Source organism: Phacochoerus africanus, chromosome 1, assembly GCF_016906955.1.
Source record: "Phacochoerus africanus isolate WHEZ1 chromosome 1, ROS_Pafr_v1, whole genome shotgun sequence".
NCBI classification, from domain to species: Eukaryota; Metazoa; Chordata; class Mammalia; order Artiodactyla; family Suidae; genus Phacochoerus; species Phacochoerus africanus.
The window spans coordinates 102,209,287-102,226,543 of record NC_062544.1 but is presented as its reverse complement, the minus strand read 5'-3'; the positions used below and the strand labels follow the sequence as shown (position 1 = coordinate 102,226,543).

Here is a 17,257-nt window from a genome sequence, read left to right as displayed (position 1 = left end):
TCTTTATCTTCTTCTTCTGGAATCCCTATTATGCATAGATTGGCCCCCTTTGTATTATCCTATAGATCTCTTGTATTGCTTTCTTCTTTTTTTCATTTGGTTTTCTATCTGCTGTCCTGATTGGGTAATTTCCATTATTCTGTCTTCGAAGTCACTCATTTGTTCTTGTGCTTTATTCATTCTGCTCTTCAGTATCTTTAACTCAGCTTGAGTCTGTACAGTTAGAAAAATTGAATTTTCTAATTTTTCTTGGCTTCCCCTTATAGTTTCTACTTTCTTTCTAAAGTAACCTCATATCCTCTCTTAATTCCTTCAGTATTTTCACTGTCTCCTTTTTGAATTCTGTGACTGTTAGACTGCAGAAGTTTGTTTCATTACTGTCTCCTTCGGGTGAATTCTGCTATTCTCTGACTGGGAGTGGTTCCTGAGCTTCTTCCTTTTGTTTGTAGTTTTCTTATTCTGTGAGTATAGGGAAAACAACTATTGTATCTTGGGGGGCTGTTTGTATGCATGAGCACCGCTCGGTATTTTGTGAGGGCTTACTGTTTCTCTTTATGGTGCTGTGTCTGCTTCCAGGAAGATGGGATGGAGGCAGTGGGCTGGGCTATTAGCCAGTGCCTGTTTATTGGGCCCTTAACAGTGGCAAGGGCCAGCAAGAAGGTAGTGCAGACTGCTCCTAGTTGCAGGGCTCTGGGAAGTGGCAGTGACCCTCAGGCAGGTGTAGGCATCACCTGGAGTGTGTGGCAGTGGTAGGGCATGTACGTTTCCAGGGGAGTGTGAGAGCGAAAACAGTTGGTGCTTGGTTGCAGTGCCCACCTCTCTGCCATCCTCTGAGGTGACTGTGGCCATAGGTTTGCCTGTTCACAGACCCCTAGTAGTGGTGGGCCATGCCCACCTCTGGAGTCTGAGATGACTGACTTTGTCCCCTGCCACCTGTAGACCAGGCAAGAGGCACTCCTTCCTGCTTAGCTTGCTGCCTGTAGCCCTGCCCTCGAAGAGTCTGCATGTGCACAGAGAATGATATTCCTGTGGTGATCTGTCCCTCCTCCTCTTACCCTACCTACCAATGATGCTTTGCTTCTCATGCGGTCCCCGACCTCCTCCCTGGTTCCCTTGGATTTAGTGCTCTGCTCCCTACCCTTGGTGCACTGCTCCCTAGCCCCTTAGGCTGTCTCCACACAGCCACCCTAGTCTTCTCCTTGGAACTGACCTCTCGAGCCTGAGTCTCAGTGAACGTCTCAGGCTGTGTTGTCCGGAGATGGTCGTGCCAGTGGTATATGTAGCTCTCACTCTGCTTTACCCTCCTCAGTCCAGCTGCTCTGCTTTTCTCTGAGGCTTTGAGGTCCCTCTGTCTTGGCTGATCTTCCCATAAGGATGCTTACCATGGTGTAGATTCTTTCCCTCTTTCACAGCTCCCTCTCAAGAGTGGTAGTTTGTCCCGATTCCTTTCTACTCTCTTTTTTCCCACTTTTGTTCTAGCCAGTTATGTGGATGGTTTCTTGCCCTTTTTGGAGGCTTAAGGTCTTATGCCAGAATTCAGTAGATATCCTGTGTGTATCTTTCTACATGTAGATGGTTTTTGTTGATTTTTTTGTGGAAGAAGGTGAATACCACATCTTACTCCTCTGCCATCTTGATCCCACCTTGAAACAAAGTCTTTAAAACAGGAGTCAAAGTGTGTCACTCTTTGCTGAAAACCAGTTCTTCCCACTGCACTTGGGGTGCAACCATCCTGCCCATCATTCTCTTCCCCGTTGTGGTGCTTTGGCTGCACTGCTCTGGAGGTTGACCTGACCTCACTGAGCTCTCAGCCCTTTTTTCTCACTGGTCCCTCATCCCAGAAACTCTATGGCTTCTTGTTACCCAAGTCTCAACTTGGATGTCTATCATCTCTTACCAGAGACCTTTAGCTTCCACTGCATTCTGTTACTTTGATTGATTGATTCATCCCTGTCCCCCACTGATGAGGCATATGGAAGTTCCCAGTCCAGGGATCAAATCTGAGCCACAGCTGTGACCTGCCCCTCAGCTGTGGCAACACTGGATTCTTTTTTTTTGTCTTTTTAAGGCCACACCCACAGGATATGGAGGTTTCCAGGCTAGGGGTCAAATTGGAGCTGTAGCTGCCAGTCTACACTATGGCCACAGCAACGGGGATTTGAGCTGCGTCTTCACCTTAACACCACAGCTCATGCCAAATGCTGGATTCTCAACCCACTGAGCAAGGCCAGGGATCAAATCCACATCCTCATGGATGCTAGTCGGGTTCGTTAACCACTGAACCATGATGGGAACTCTGCAACACTGGATTCCTAATCCACTGCACCAGGCTGGGAATTGAACCTGTGCCACCGCAGAGATAACATCAGATCCCTAAACTGCAGTACCACAGTGGGAACTCCACCTTTTTTTTTTTCCCGTGGCTTTTTTTTTGTTTGTTTGTTTGTTTTTTGTTTTGTCTTTAGGGCTGTACCTGCAGCATATGGAAGTTCCCAGGCTAGGGGTCCAATTGGAGCTGTAGCTGCCGGCCTACCCCACAGCCACAGCAATGCCAGATCCCAGCCACTTCTACAACCTAGACCACACAGCTCATGGCAACATCAGATCCTTAAACCCCTGAGTGAGGCCAGGGATCAAGCCCTCATCCTCATGGATACTAGTCAGAGTCATTACCACTGAGACACTTGGGGAACTCCTGTATTTTTTTTTTTTTAACTCAATGAATTTTATTATATTTTTAAAGTTGTACAACTATCAACAGAGCCCAATTTTATGGCATTTCCCTCCCGAACCTCCAGCCCATTCCTCCCTCCCCCAACCTCTCTCCTTTGGAAACCATAAGTTTTTCAAAGTCTGTGAGTCAGTATCTGTTTGGCAGAGAAGTTCATTCTATCCTTTTTTTTTAGATTCCACATATAAGTGATAGCATGTGATGTTAGTGTCTCACTGTCTAACTTCACTTAGCGTGATAATTTCTAGGTCCATCCATATTGCTGCAAATGCCATTGTTTCTTTCCTTTTTTTTGGCTGAGTAATATTCCATTGTGTATATGTACCACATCTTCTTTATCTACTCCTCCGTTGGTAGACATTTAGGTTGCTTCCATGTCTTAGCTATTGTATGTAGTGCTGCAGTGAACATTGGAGTACATGCATCTTTTCTAGTCATAGTTTTTCTCTCTGCATAGATGCCCAGGAGTAGGATTGCTGGATCAAATGGTAATTCTGTTTTTAGTTTTTTGAAGACTCTCCATACTGTTTTCCATAGTGGTTGCACTAATTTACATTCCCACCAAGAGTGTAGTAGGGTTCCATTTTCTCCACACTCTCTCCAGCACTTATTGTTAGTAGACTTTTTGATGATGGCTATTCTGGCTGGTGTAAAGTGGTACCTCTTGGTAGTTTTGCATTTCTCTAATAATTTGTGATGTTGAACATCTTTTCACATGTTATTTGGCCATTTGTATGTGTTCTTTGAAGAATTGTCTGCTTAGATCTTCTTATTTTTTTGATTGGGTTTTTTTGGTTGAACTTCAGGAAATACTGGTATATTTTGGAGATTAATCTCTTGCAGTTGCTTCATTTTTCAAATATTTTCTCCTAACCTGTGAGCTGTTTTTTCATTTTGTTTAGGGTTTCCTTTGCTATGCAAAAAGTTTTAGTTTAATTAGGTTCCATATGTTTTATTTTTATTGTCATTGGTTTAGGAGGTGGATCTGAGAAGCTATTGCTGTGTTTATGTCAGTGTTTGGCCTATGTTTTCCTCTAAGAGTTTTATAGTATCCAGTCTTATATTTAGGTCTGTCTTTTTTTTTTTGGTCTTTTTAGGGTCACACCTGCAGCATATGGAGTTTCCCAGGCTAAGGGTCTAATTGGAGCTGTAGCCGCCAGCCTATGCCACAGCCACAGCAACATCAGGTCCAAGCCTCATCTGCAATCTACACCACAGCTCACGGCAACGCTGGATCCTTGACCTGCTGAGTGAGGCCTGGGATCAAACCCGCAACCTTGTGGTTCCTAGTTGGATTTGTTTATGCTGCGCCACAACGGGAACTCCATATTTAGGTCTTTAATCCATTTCAAGTTTGTTTTTGTGAATCTTGTATTTTTGACATAGCATTTTGTCAGCATCTGGTGGGCAGTCACATTGTCTGGCTTGTTCACGGCTATATGAGGTCGGTATTATAACAGTGCCTGAGGCAAGGATGGATGGAGGCCTTGAGTAAATGAGACGTGGTGTGATCAACAAACTTGCTCAAGGTCCTGCATGTTTATGGGCTAAGCCAGACCCCAAACCCCTGCTGTGCGTAACATCCAGTGCTAGGGCCTGAGGGATGTCAGGGAACCTGTATCCAGGAGAACAGACAGATCTGGCCAGCCTGCCGCTAGCATAAGGGGCCCTCCCCAGATGAGCAGAGCCAGCACAGAGAGGCTGCTCCCTTCTCCAAAATAAAAAATTTGACTGAGTAAAAAAAAAAATCTTTAAGATAGTATTGAGCTGTCAGTTTGTCGTCTTCTCTACAGAAAGAGACATCGGGAAAGCTCTGATGTGGAAATGGTGGAGGATGCAAACCGAAAGGAAATGACAGCAGCTTGTATCCCCCGGAGAAGGATCATTAACCTCACAAGTGTTCTGACTCTCCAGGAAGAAATCAATGAGCGGGGACATGAGAGTACGTAAGTGCCGAGGGCGGCCTGCCACTCCCAGGGCCAGAACTGCTAACATGGAGGTTTTGGAAATGCTGGAAGCATTTGTGTTGGGACAGCCTCTCAGTCCCAGCTTACTTTCTTTCTTAAACCAAGGCGGTGGTAGCTTAAAGATAATTTTCAACTGGGAAAGAAGGGAAAAAGTAGTCTCTAGTTTTAATTAGAATTAATCAATACACTCATTAAACCAGAGGAATCAGTAAAGTGGTCATTTAAATAATCTTCAATTTGTTTCTGTCTTAGCTACAAAGAAGTGTAACTATCAGCCAGATGCTAATCCTGTAGCCTGCCCAGGGTATGCTGTTGCTCCAGGCTCTGAAGGCCCTGGTTCATACCTGGGCACTGATGCTTCTGCTGTGTGACCTTAGACTCATGACCTAACGTTTCTGTGCCTTGGTTTTTCCTTATGTGTAAAATGGCATTAATTTTACCCTTGAAGATAATTGTGCTGATTAGAGAGAAAAATTAAGTAAAACACATGGTACAGAGTAAGCAGTCAATGGATACTTTTGTATCCTGAGGACAAAGTGAAAAGTCATTTATCTTCTTTCTCAGAAATAGATCTCAGAACACCTGAGTATAGAATTCCATCTGGGGAGTTCCCGTCGTGGCGCAGTGGTTAACGAATCCGACTGGGAACCATGAGGTTGTGGGTTCGGTCCCTGCCCTTGCTCAGTGGGTTAACAATCTGGCGTTGCCGTGAGCTGTGGTGTAGGTTGCAGACGCGGCTCGGATCCCGCGTTGCTGTGGCTCTGGCGTAGGCCGGCAGCTACAGCTCCGATTGGACCCCTAGCCTGGGAACCTCCATATGCCGCGGGAGCGGCCCAAGAAATGGCAAAAAGACAAAAAAAAAGACAAAAAAAAAAGAATTCCATCTGGGTCCCCATTACTCCAAACTCAGTTGATGGTTTTAGAAACCATCACCTCCTAGGGGTGAACCGACACAGGGATTGAGGCCTGTGACAGTGCCTTGACCCTATTAGTCCTGCCTGCACTTGGCAAGCCTCGGTTGTGCTCCGAGTGGAGCCATCATTGCCGGGCTCCAGAAGATGGCTCTGCACTTGAGTCTGCACACTTTTAGCCCTGGCCTTTCTACTTTTCACCTTTTACACATTTCTTGATGTTTTAAACAAGTTATATTTAAACACTACTATAAAAGTTATCTTAAAATATGACAACCTGGACTGACTTTTAAAAGAAATGAATGGCTAAGGAGCAATTCAGTGCCTTTCCCATTGATGCTCAGGCTCCTAACAGCCTCCCTGACTCAGAGGCCCCTTATATCTTCTCTGTCTCAGTCACTGCTTGTTTGCACAGATCAGGGAGGCCTAAGTTTGCTTTTCCTTGCTTGTTCTTTCTTTTCTTCACACTCTGGGCCTTTGTCTGCATGTGGGGAAAGGCGTAGGGGGTCTCTTCCCTTGGGAAGGGTACACTTCCTGTGACTAAGGTCTCACCAGCTGGCTTCTGATTTCTGTTTCCAGGAAGATTTGCTCTGTTGCTCTTCCCCTCTGTTACTGGCTTTCAAGCTGGGAGCTTTTAAAACTATTTTAAATATTAAAATAGAAGGTGGGCCGTGACTTGATGTATTTAGCAGCCTTCCTCACAGTTGTTTTAATTGACAGACTCCCTCAGATTTGGAATTTACTGAGTTTTCTTTAAGGGTTTGCATTCCTCACGCAGAGCAGGCTATTTAAGTCGTAATTTCAATACATTTCTGAGTAGTTGCAGCTATTATAAGTGCACTATAAAATTAACCTACACCAAGTGTAGACAGGTTTGTAGTCCATTGCCAAGGTGGTGATGAATCTAAATATTATAAAATTGTATGTACATGTACATTACCTGATTTAATTCTGTCATAGTCTTGTGAAGGAGGCAGAGAAGATGCTGTTATCTGTTTTAAAGATAAGGAAATGGAAGATGGGTAAGACAGATTAGTTGGAATATCTGTACCTTGCAAAACTGGCCCAGGTGCCTCCAACGTGTGTTGTTACTGGAGTGGCTTGCAGTGGAGAGGTTGGCCCAGGATTTAGATACAAAACCAGATCTGCTGCTCTAGATCACATGGTGGGCCAAGCACCCTGATCTCTCAGACTGAGGCTATTTTCAGACTCAGAGAAAGGTCTTACAGAGGGAGTCATGGTCCTGGTGTGGGGAGTGGGGCTATTACTTTGGAGCCAGCGAACTCTGCTGAAGCTCCTGCCAATATACCATGGCCAGTTGGAAATCTGTTTATCTTTTTTTTTTTTTTTTTGTCTTTTTAGGGCCGCATCTGCAGCATATGGAGGTTCCCAGGCCAGGGGTCAAATCGGAGCTGTAGCTGCTGGCCTACGCCATAGCCACAGCAACACAGGATCTGAGCCACATCTGCAACCTACACCATAGCACACAGCAAGCTGGATCCTTAATCCACCTAGCAAGGCCAGGGATTGAACCCATATCTTTATGGGTAGTAGTCGGGTTCGTTAACCACAGAACCATGATGGGAACTCCTGTTGACCTTTTTTGGGACAGGCTTTTTCTGCTCTGTGAAATGGTGCTCCTGATATAGGCCTACTGGGTTGTCGTGATGAACACCTGAGAGACAATGTGCAGGTAGAGGGGTCTCTGCCTCAGGTCCTTCCAGTGGCATCTGTTAATACCCACAGCCCCAGCCAGGAAGCTGGTTGTCTCTGGGTTGAATGCCTACAGGGATTTCTCTGAAGCTCAGATTTGAGGAGGTAGGCCAGAGCCTGGCTGCACCCTCAGCTGTGTCCCTGGCCCAGGAAAGAAGGAAGATGCTTTCCTTTAATGACGTTCTTAGTTGCATTTATTTGTGTGATTATCTCTTCATGGTACTGGCAGAATGTCTGGCTGGGGAGTCAGATCTTTGCTGAAGGAGAGTGGTTAGGAGGAGCAGCCTTGGGGAAGCCCTGGATTCTTTATTTTGGAAGGGTGTCAGAGTTGAGTGCTCCACAGACAGTTTTTGAATCTGGATTTACCCATTCCTTGTGGGTACACTTTCAAGCAACAAACAAGGTTAATTTCTGGCCCAGTATGCCATCACGTGTTCATAGGATTAGGCTCAGTCCTGGATTAGTCATGACTAAGTTACTTACTGCCAGTCACATAATTTTGATTTGTTAATTAAGGAGAGTGAAGAATGTCATTATTTATTTGCTATCACTTGAATCTGAAAATATGCTTAGTATTTTATCCCCAGCTTTATTTTGTTGGTCTTTGGTGAACAGTTCTGGGTTTAACTATACACACTCTTCTATGGTTTGTCACCAGATGAGTTTCTTTTGGTTTGAGAAGTCAATTTAGCAGACATTTTTCAAGGGTCTTCTTTGTCCAGAGTGCTGCTGTGCTGAGTCCTGAGGCAGAAAATGCATTGGGTGAGCTCAAACCCCTGTCTTAAATGTGTCCACAGTGGTGTGGGGGTATTTGGGTTTGGTAACTTGCCTGATGAGGGACATTCTGGAAGAGAGACCACGTGACCCAGGGTGACGGGTTGCTGTCTTCCTGGGAGGCTTCTCAGTCAGCTCAAGCAGCAGCAGAAGCCATTGTGCCTAGGGTTGCTGGGGAGCCAACTCCTGTTCTGCAGTGGTCTTGGGGACCAAAGGTCCCCTAACCCTTCCTTTGGGCGGCTTTACCTGATGCTCCTCAGGAAAACATGCTGAGACCTAGGCTGCCGCTGTGAACTTGGATGTGTGGCTTGGCTTTGAAGCATAGAGGATTTGGTCCCATTTTGCTGCTAGTAGGATGGTAGGGAAATGCCCTCAGACCTCCCTTACCATGGTTATAATTAGGGGAGGAATGAAACACAGGCTCTTGAGGTTCTGGTAGGAGGTGGGGGCAGGTGCAGGCAGCCTCATGAAGCCAGGGAGGGGAAACCCCACCTGTCCTCCTCATCCTCTATGTTGCCCTCTTGTCTGGATGGAGCCCTGTGTTGGGAGCCAATGCCCCCCACCCCCACCCCACTGCCACTCCCCGCACCAGCTTAAGTAGCTGTGGATGCGTCAGAGCTTCGATGACAAATTTGTGTGGAAAAATATCTGACCCATTTTTAGTATATTACACTGCCTCTCTTTCCTCCAGTGCCTCATTATTCAAGATTATTTGATGTTCTCCAGCTTTTAAAATAATTACTTTCTGCCTACGCAGAACATCCTGTAGAGACATTGAGTTTCCATTGGGAACAGAAGGGAGCACTTATTCTAAAAGTGAGGAAAATCAGCCTCTTTTTAGACAGGGATTAGAAAGCATTGCAGAACTTATGTAACAATGTGAGAACTCATGTGTTGTGCCTAAGCTTTAAAAAAAAGTACAGTAAAAATGTGATGTACAGGCTTATTGCTGTCCTCAGACCCTCACCCTGCTGTCTCCAACCCCTCTCCTCTACCTCCCTTTTGTGGTGGTGATGTTTTTACTTCTTTCATTAAATATATATGTACATACACATTCACACATACAGAGATAAAGTAGTAGATACAAAATCATGCTTATAAAAGGTAAGCTTGGAGTTCCCTGGTGGTCTAGTGGTTAAGGACTTGGCACTGCTGTCACACAGGTTCCATCCCTGGCCTGGGAACTTCCACATGCCTCAGACTCAGCAGGAAAAAAAAAAAAAAAAAAGTGGGACTCACAGGAAAAAACAAATGATCACCTGCTTAAAACAACAGCACATTGCCGTCTCCCATGCAGCCCTGTCCTCCTTCCCTGTCCCAGCCCCTTCCCTCCTCCTGTAGGGTAACTGTGGCCCTACATTATTATAATTTTTTCTTTTTATGGCTGTACCTACAGCATATTGAAGTTCCTGGGCTAGGGGTTGAATCGGAGCTGGAGCTGCCGCCTACACCACAGTCATGGCAACACTGGATCTGAGCCACATCTGTGCCCTACACTGCAGCTTGTGGCAACAGTGTCTTTAACCCACTGAACGAGGCCAGGGATCGAACCCACATCCTCACAGAGGCAACATCGGGTCCTTAACCCACTGAGCTACAACAGGAACTCCCCTACATTTTGTGATAACTATTTCCTTTTTTTTATTTTAGTTTTACCACCCATATTTGTAGCCCTACAAAATTTATTGTTTAGTTTTAAAAATGTTCAATTTTGTATGAACGGAATTACACTGTCTTTTTCTGCAGTGCATATAAATGGGTATACCTCTTCCTAAAATTCACCCATTTTGTTACTCTCTACTCTTTCTGTTTATAATAGATTCCACTTCCCAACTCTACCTTGTGTTAAGCCCTTCATTCTGCTTTGGAATGATATTTGGGGACTTTGAGGTCTGACCCTTTTCCAGGAGCTTGGCACGTGGGCTGGGAAGCTCTGCGCAGGGTAGACCCACACTTAGACTTACTGCTGGCTTGTAAGGGACAGCTTGTGTTCAAGACAGATCACTGAGTATGGTCACACCAAAAGTGTGAAGAGTTGCTTTGCTCCACTTTTTCTCCTTTGTTTGACGTTGTCAGACTTTGTACCAGTTAATTGTTCATGAAATGGTGTTAATTATGGTTTTCATTTGTGTTTCCCTGATCACGGAAAATTTGAGTAAATGTATTTCTTCTGTTAAGTGACTGTTGAATTTTTCTTCCTATCTTTCTCTTGGGTTTTGGTGTTTTCTAAGTGATTTTAGGAGTTTTTTAGATATTCTAGATAGTAATGTAGATAAATAAAATATCTTCCATCAGTTTAGGGCTCATGTGTATATTTTTATGAGTGCTTTTGTAGAAGCAATATCGAGTAGTTATGTTGTGAGCCACATGGCAAGTCCTTTTTATGAGTGCTTTTAATGAACAGAATTTCTTAGAGTTTTTCTTTACATGCTGGCCTCTTTATCTTATTCGGGAATTCTTTCCAACTATGGGATAATGAAAATATATGCTCCGAGTTCCATTTCGGTACAACAGGTTAAGGAGCTGGCATTATCACTGCAGTGACCAGGGTTGCTGCTGTGGCTTGGGTGCTGTCCCTAGCCTGGGAACTTCCCCATGCGATGGTTGTGGCCGAAAATACATATGTATATGCTCTAATATTTTGTCCTAAAATGTTATACTTAAATTGCTGGTCTATCTGGAATTACCTTTGGTGTCTGTTATATTACAGTTTCTACTTCAATATATAATTGTCCTGTATTACATTGTTATTGTCAGCTTGTTTGGATTTGGCCAATATTATTTGCTTATAGTTATTTTCCCCAGACCTTTCATGGTCTGCCCTAAGCACCTCCTTTAATCTAGTGATGACACTTAGGTTGTATCCATTTCTTGGCTGTTGGAAATAGTGCTGCATGAACATTGAGGTTCGTATCTCTCTCTCTCTCTTTTTAAAATAGTATTACACCCTTTATTTTTATACACATTGTTATTCACATTTCACCAAAGTGCTGATAGCTTAATAAGTATTTATAGAGAATTTAAAGATACCTAATTAAAGCACATTTAGACAGACAAAGTATTATTAAGCATATTTTACATTTAAATGTCCCTTTCTTTTTTTTAAGATTTTTATTTTTTTCGGAGTTCCCATTGTGGGGCAGTGGAAATAAGTCTAACTAGTATCCTTGAGGATACAGGTTCAATCCCTGGCCTTGCTCAGTGGGTTAAGGATCCAGCATTGCCATCAACTGTGGTGTAGGTCGCACATGTGGCTCAGATACTGTTTTGCTATGGCTGTGGTGCAGGCAGCAGCTACAGCTCTAATTCGACCCCTAGCCTGGGAACCTCCATGTGATGTGGGTACAGCCGTGAAAAGCAAAAAAAAAAAAGATTTTTATTTATTTTATTTATTTATTTATTTTTGTTTTTTTGCCATTTCTTGGGCCGCTCTTGTGGCATATGGAGGTTCCCAGGCTAGGGGTCCAATTGGAGCTGTAGTCACTAGCCTACACCAGAGTCACAGCATCGCGGGATCCGAGCTGCATGGTTCCTAGTTGGATTTGTTAACCACTGAGCCATGACGGGAACTCCAACCTATTTTTTGTATTATAGTTGTATAGATATATGTATATATATATATTCCTTTTCTCATATTATCCTCCATCATATTCCATCACAAGTGACTAGATAGAGTTCCTGGTGCTCTACGGCAAGATCTCATTGCTTATCGACTCCAAATGCAATAGTTTGCATCTACTAACCCCAAACTCCCAGTCCATCCCACTCCCTCCCCTCCCCCGCCCTTGGCAACCACAAGTCTATTCTCCAAGTCCATGAGTTTGTTTCCTTTCTGTAGATAGGTTTGGTTGTGCCATATATTAGACTTCAGATATAAGTGATATCATATGGTATTTATTTTTCTGACTTAACTTCACTTGTATGAGAGTCTATTTCCATCCATGTTGCTGCAAATGGCATTATTTGGTTCTTTTTTATGGCTGAGTAGTATTCCATTGTGTTTATGTATCACATCTTCTTAATCCATTCATCTGTCAGTGGATATTTAGGTTGTTTCCATGTCTTGGCTATTGTGAATAGTGCTGCAGTGAACATAGGGGTGCATGTATGTCTTTTAGTGAAAGTTTTGTCTGGATATATGCCCAGGACTGGAATTGCTGGATCTATATTTAGTTTATATTTAGTTCTGTATTTAGTTTTCTGAGGTCCTCCCCATACTGTTTTCCATAGTGGTTATACCAGTTTACATTCCCACCAACAGTGAAGGAGGGTAACCTTTTCTCCACACCCTCTCCAGCATTTGTTATATGTTGACTTGTTAATGATGGCCATTCTGGTACCTCATTGTAGTTTTGCTTTGCGTTTTTCTAATAATCAGTGATGTTGAGCATTTTTTCATGTAACTGTTGGCCCTCTGTAAATTTTCTTTGGAGAAGTGTCTATTCAGATCCTCTGCCCATTTTTCAGTTGGGTTATTGTTTTTCATGCTGTTGAGTTGTGCAAGTTGTTTGTATATGTTAGAGATTAAGCCTTTGTGAGATGCATCATTTGAAACTATTTTCTCCCATTCGGTAGGTTGTCTTTTTGTTTTTTTTATGGTTTCCATTGCTGTGCTAAAGCTTGTAAGTTTGATTAGGTACCATTGGTTTGTTTTGGTTTTTATTTCTGCAGCCTTGGGAGACTGACCTAAGAAAACATGTGAGCAGTAGGTGTCAGAGCATGTTTTGCCTGTGTTCTCTTCTAGGAGTTTTATGGTGTCTTATGTTTAAGTCTTTAAGACATTTTGAATTTATTTTTATGCATGGTGTGAAGATGCCTTCTAGTTTCATTGATTTACATGTGGCTGTCCTGTTTTCCTAGCACCACTTATTGTAGCAGTCTTTTTCCCATTTTATATTCCTGCCTCCTTTGTTGAAGATTAATTGACCATAGGTATCTGGTTTTTTTTTCTGGGTTCTCTGTTCTGTTCCATTGATCTGTTATGTCTGTTTTGGTACCAGTACCATGCTGTTGTGATTACTGTAGTTTGTAATCTTGCCTGAAGTCTGGGAGAGTTATGCCTCCTGCTTGGTTTTTATTCCTCAGGATTGCTTTGGCAGTTCTGCATCTTTTATGATTCCATATAAATTTTTGGATTGTTTGTTCCAGTTCTGTGAAAAATGTCATGGGTAATTTAATAGGGATTGCATTGAATCTGTAGATTGCTTTGGGTAATATGGCCATTTAAACAATATTAATTCTTCCATACCAGGAGCATGGAATATCTTTCTATGTCTTTGAATCCTCTTTAATTTCCTTGATGAATGTTTTATAGTTCTCAGCAAATAAATCTTTCACCTCCTTGGTCAGGTGTATTCCTAGGTATCTAATTTTTGGGGGTGTGATTTTTAAAGGTATTTTTATATTCCTTTTCTAATATTTCATTGTTATTATACAGAAACACAACTGATTTCTGAATGTGAATCTTATATCCTGCTACTTTGCTGAATTCATTGATCAGTTTGAGTAGTTTTTGTGTGGAGTCCTTAGGGTTTTCTGTATATAGTATCATGTCATCTGCATAGAGTGACAGTTTTACCTCTTCTCTTCCACTTTGCATACCTTTTTATTTCTGTTGTTTGTCTGATTGCTGTGGCTAGGACTTCCAACATTATGTTGAATAAAAGTGGTGAGAGTGGGCATTCTTGTCTTGTTCCAGATTTCAGTGGGAAGGCTTTCAGTTTCTGTCCATTGAGTATTATATAGGCTGTGCAAGTATCTTTTCAAATTATCATTTTCTCTGGATATATACCCAGGAGTGGGAATGCTGAGTCATATGGTAGTTCTATTTTTAGTTTTTTAAGGAACCTTCATACTGTTCTCCATAGTGGCTGTACCAATTTACATTCCCACCAACAGTGTAGGAGGATTACCTTTTCTGAAGACCCTCTTCAGCACTTTTTTTTTTTTTTTTCTTTTTAGGGCCGCATTTATAGCATTTGGAGGTTCCCAGGCTAAGGGTCAAATCGGAACTACACCTGCCGGCCTGTGCCACAGCCGCAGCAATGCCAGATTAGAGCCGCATCTGTGACCTACATCACAGCTCATGGCAATGCTGGATCCTCAACCCACTGAGTGAGGCCAGGGATCGAACCTGCAATATCATGGTTCCTAGTTGGCTTCTTTCTGCTGTGCCATGATGGGAACTCCTGATTTCAATTTTCTTAAATTTATTGCAACTTGATATGTGGCCCAGAATGTGATCTATCCTAGAGAATGTTCCATGTGTGCTTGAGAAGAATGTGTATTCTGCTGCTTTTGGATGGAATGTTTTGTAATTTTGTTTTTGCTTATTAGGGCTGCAGCTGTAGCAGATGGAAGTTCCCAGGCCAGGGGTCTAATTAGAGCTACAGCTGCTAGCTTGCACCACAGCCACAGCAACACAGGATCTGAGCTGTGTCTGTGATCTACACCACAGCTCACAGCAACACCATATCCCCAACCCACTGAGTGAGGCCAGGGATCAAATCTGCATCCTCATGGATATTAGTTGGATTCATTTCCACTGTGCCACAATAGGAAATCCTCGTAATATTCTATAAATATTAAGTCCATCTTCTCTAATGCCTCATTTAAGGCCTGTGTTTCCTTGTTGATTTTCTGTCTGGATGATCTCTCCATTGCTATAAGTGGTGTGTTAAAGTCCTCCACTATTATTGTGTTATTGTCAGTTTCTCCTTTTAGGATTATTAGCAGTTGCCTCATGTATTGAGGTGACCCTATGTTGGGTGCGTATATATTTCCAGTTTTCTTCTTCTTGGATTAATCCTTTGATCATAGGTAATGTCCTTCTTTGTCTCTTATAATATTCTTTAAGGTCTGTTTTGTCTGATATAAGTATTACTACTCCACCTTTCTTTTGATTTCCGTTTGCATGGAATGTTTTCTTCCGTCCTCTCTTGTTTTTTTTTCTATCTTTGTCCCCCACCTGAGGCATATGGAGGTTCCCAGGCGAGGGGTTGAACTGGAGCTGTAGCCACTGGCCTCCGCCACAGCAACACCAGATCTGAGCCATGTCTGTGATCTACACCACAGCTCACAGCAATGCCAGATCCTTAGCTCACTGAGCGAGGCCAGGGATCTAACCTGCGTCCTCATGGATACTAATCAGATTCCTTTCCACTGAGCCACATCGGGAATTCCCCATCCTCTCACTTTCAGTTTGTATGTGTCCCTAGAACTGATGTGGGTCTCTTGAAGACAGCTTATATATGGGTCTTGTTTCTGTGTCCATTCACCCAGTCTATGTCTTTTGTTTTGGGCATTTAGTCCATTTACATTTAAGGTAAGGTGATTATTGTTATGTATGTTCTTATTGCCATTTTATCTGTTTTGGATTTTTGTTGCCTTTTTTTCTTTCCTTCTTATCTTGCTCTTTTGTTGGTTTGATGACTCTCTTTAGTGTTGTGTTTGGATTACTTTTTCTCATTTGTGTATCTGTTGTTGATTTTTGGCTTGCACTTACCCTGAAGTTTTGATACAGGAGTCTCTATATATACAAGTTTGTTCTAAGTTGTTGATCTCTTAGTTGCAAGTGCATCTCCAGTGTCCTGCATTTGTACCCTCCTCATGATTTCGGATTTCAGTAGCATATTTGTGTGTGGATGATTTCCTACCTCTCCTATATGTGTCCTTTACTGGTAGGCCTTGTCATTTGTAATATTTTAGTTTCTAGTTGTGGCCTTTTCTTTTCCACCTAGAGAAGTTCTTTTAGTATTTGTTATAAAACTGGTTTAGTGATTCTGAATTCTCTTAGCTTTTGCTTGTCTGTAATGCTTTTGATTTCTCCTTCAAATCTGAATGAGAGCCTTGCTGGGTGGAGTAATCTTGGTTGGAGGTTTTTTTCCTTTCATCACCTTAATTATATCGTGCCACTCCCTTCTGAGTTTCTGCTGAAAAATCTGCCGAGTTTTTGCTGAAAAATCTGCCGATAACCTTATTGGGGTTCCTTGTATGTTATTTGTTTCTTTTCCCTAGCTGCTTTCAGTATTTTCTCTTTGTCTTTAATTTTGGTCAGTTTGTTTAGTATGTGTTCCAGGGTGTTCCTCCTTCGGATTATTTTATATGGTACTCATTGTGCTTCCTGGTTTTTAGTGAGCGATTCCTTTCCCATGATAGGGAAGTTTTCAGCTATTATTTCTTGAAATATTTTCTCTGGTCCTTTTTCTCTCTCTTCTCTTTCTGGCGCCCCTATAATACAGATATTGGTGTGTGTAAAGTTGTCCCAGCATTCTCTTAGGTTATTTTCATTTCTTTTCAATCTTTTTTCTCTTTTTTGTACTGCATCAGTGATTTCCAGTAGTCTGTCCTCCACCTTGCTTATTTATTCTGCTGCCTCCTCTATCTGCTGTTGGTTGCGTCTAGTGAATTTTTTATTTCAGTTATTGTATTTTGCATCTCTGCTTGCTTAATCCTTAAATCTTCTATTTCTTTGCTCAGTGTTTTTTGTAATTTGTCAATCTTTGCCTCCAGTTTATTTCCGAGATCCTGAATCATCTTCACTATCATCAGCCTAAAGTCTTTTTCATGGAGGTTCTTAATCTCCAGGTCACTTAGCCCTTTTTCTGTTTGTGTTTTTTTCTGCTTCCTTATTTGAGTCTTGCTTCTCAGCCTTTTCATTTTTTATAGGTTTTTGGTGTGGTCTCCTTTTTGCAAACAGTAGAGTCATAGCCTCTCTTACTTCTTATGTCCACCTGCCTCCCCAACCTTTGACTGAAGTTGGTGTGGGGACTTGTTGTAGGCTTCCTGACTGGTAGGTGGAGCTGATTCTTATCCTTCTGGTGGGTGGGGCTTCATCTCTGGGTGAGATCAGAGGTGGCTGTGTGGTTTTTAGGCAGCCTTTTTGCTGATGGGTGGGGCTGTGTTCCCACCTGGTTTGTTGCTTGGCCTGGGGCTTCTCAGCCCTGATGGGTAGGGCCAGATTTTTCCAAAATAGCCACATCTAGAGGAACACATGCTGATGATTATTCCCAAGACTCTTGCCTTCCCCAACAATGATCCACATTTACTCCCTATTTCCCCCAGGAGATCCTCTAAGAACTGCAGTCAGGTCTGACCCAGATGCCTGTGCAGTCTCTGCTTTGCCCTGTGACCCAGGCACACATGAAAATGTGTGTGCCTTT

General features: G+C 42.7%; 1 protein-coding gene across 2 annotated transcripts in view; it reads left to right on the top strand.

The window, feature by feature from the left end:
* The window catches only part of MLH1 (mutL homolog 1), an 86,200-nt gene that overhangs the window by 53,720 nt on the left and 15,223 nt on the right, over nt 1–17,257 (top strand). For both annotated transcript variants that reach the window (XM_047770007.1, XM_047769997.1), the window contains exon 13: nt 4,525–4,673. In XM_047770007.1, coding sequence (XP_047625963.1) covers nt 4,525–4,673 — 149 coding nt within the window. The remainder of the gene's footprint in view (nt 1–4,524; nt 4,674–17,257) is intronic.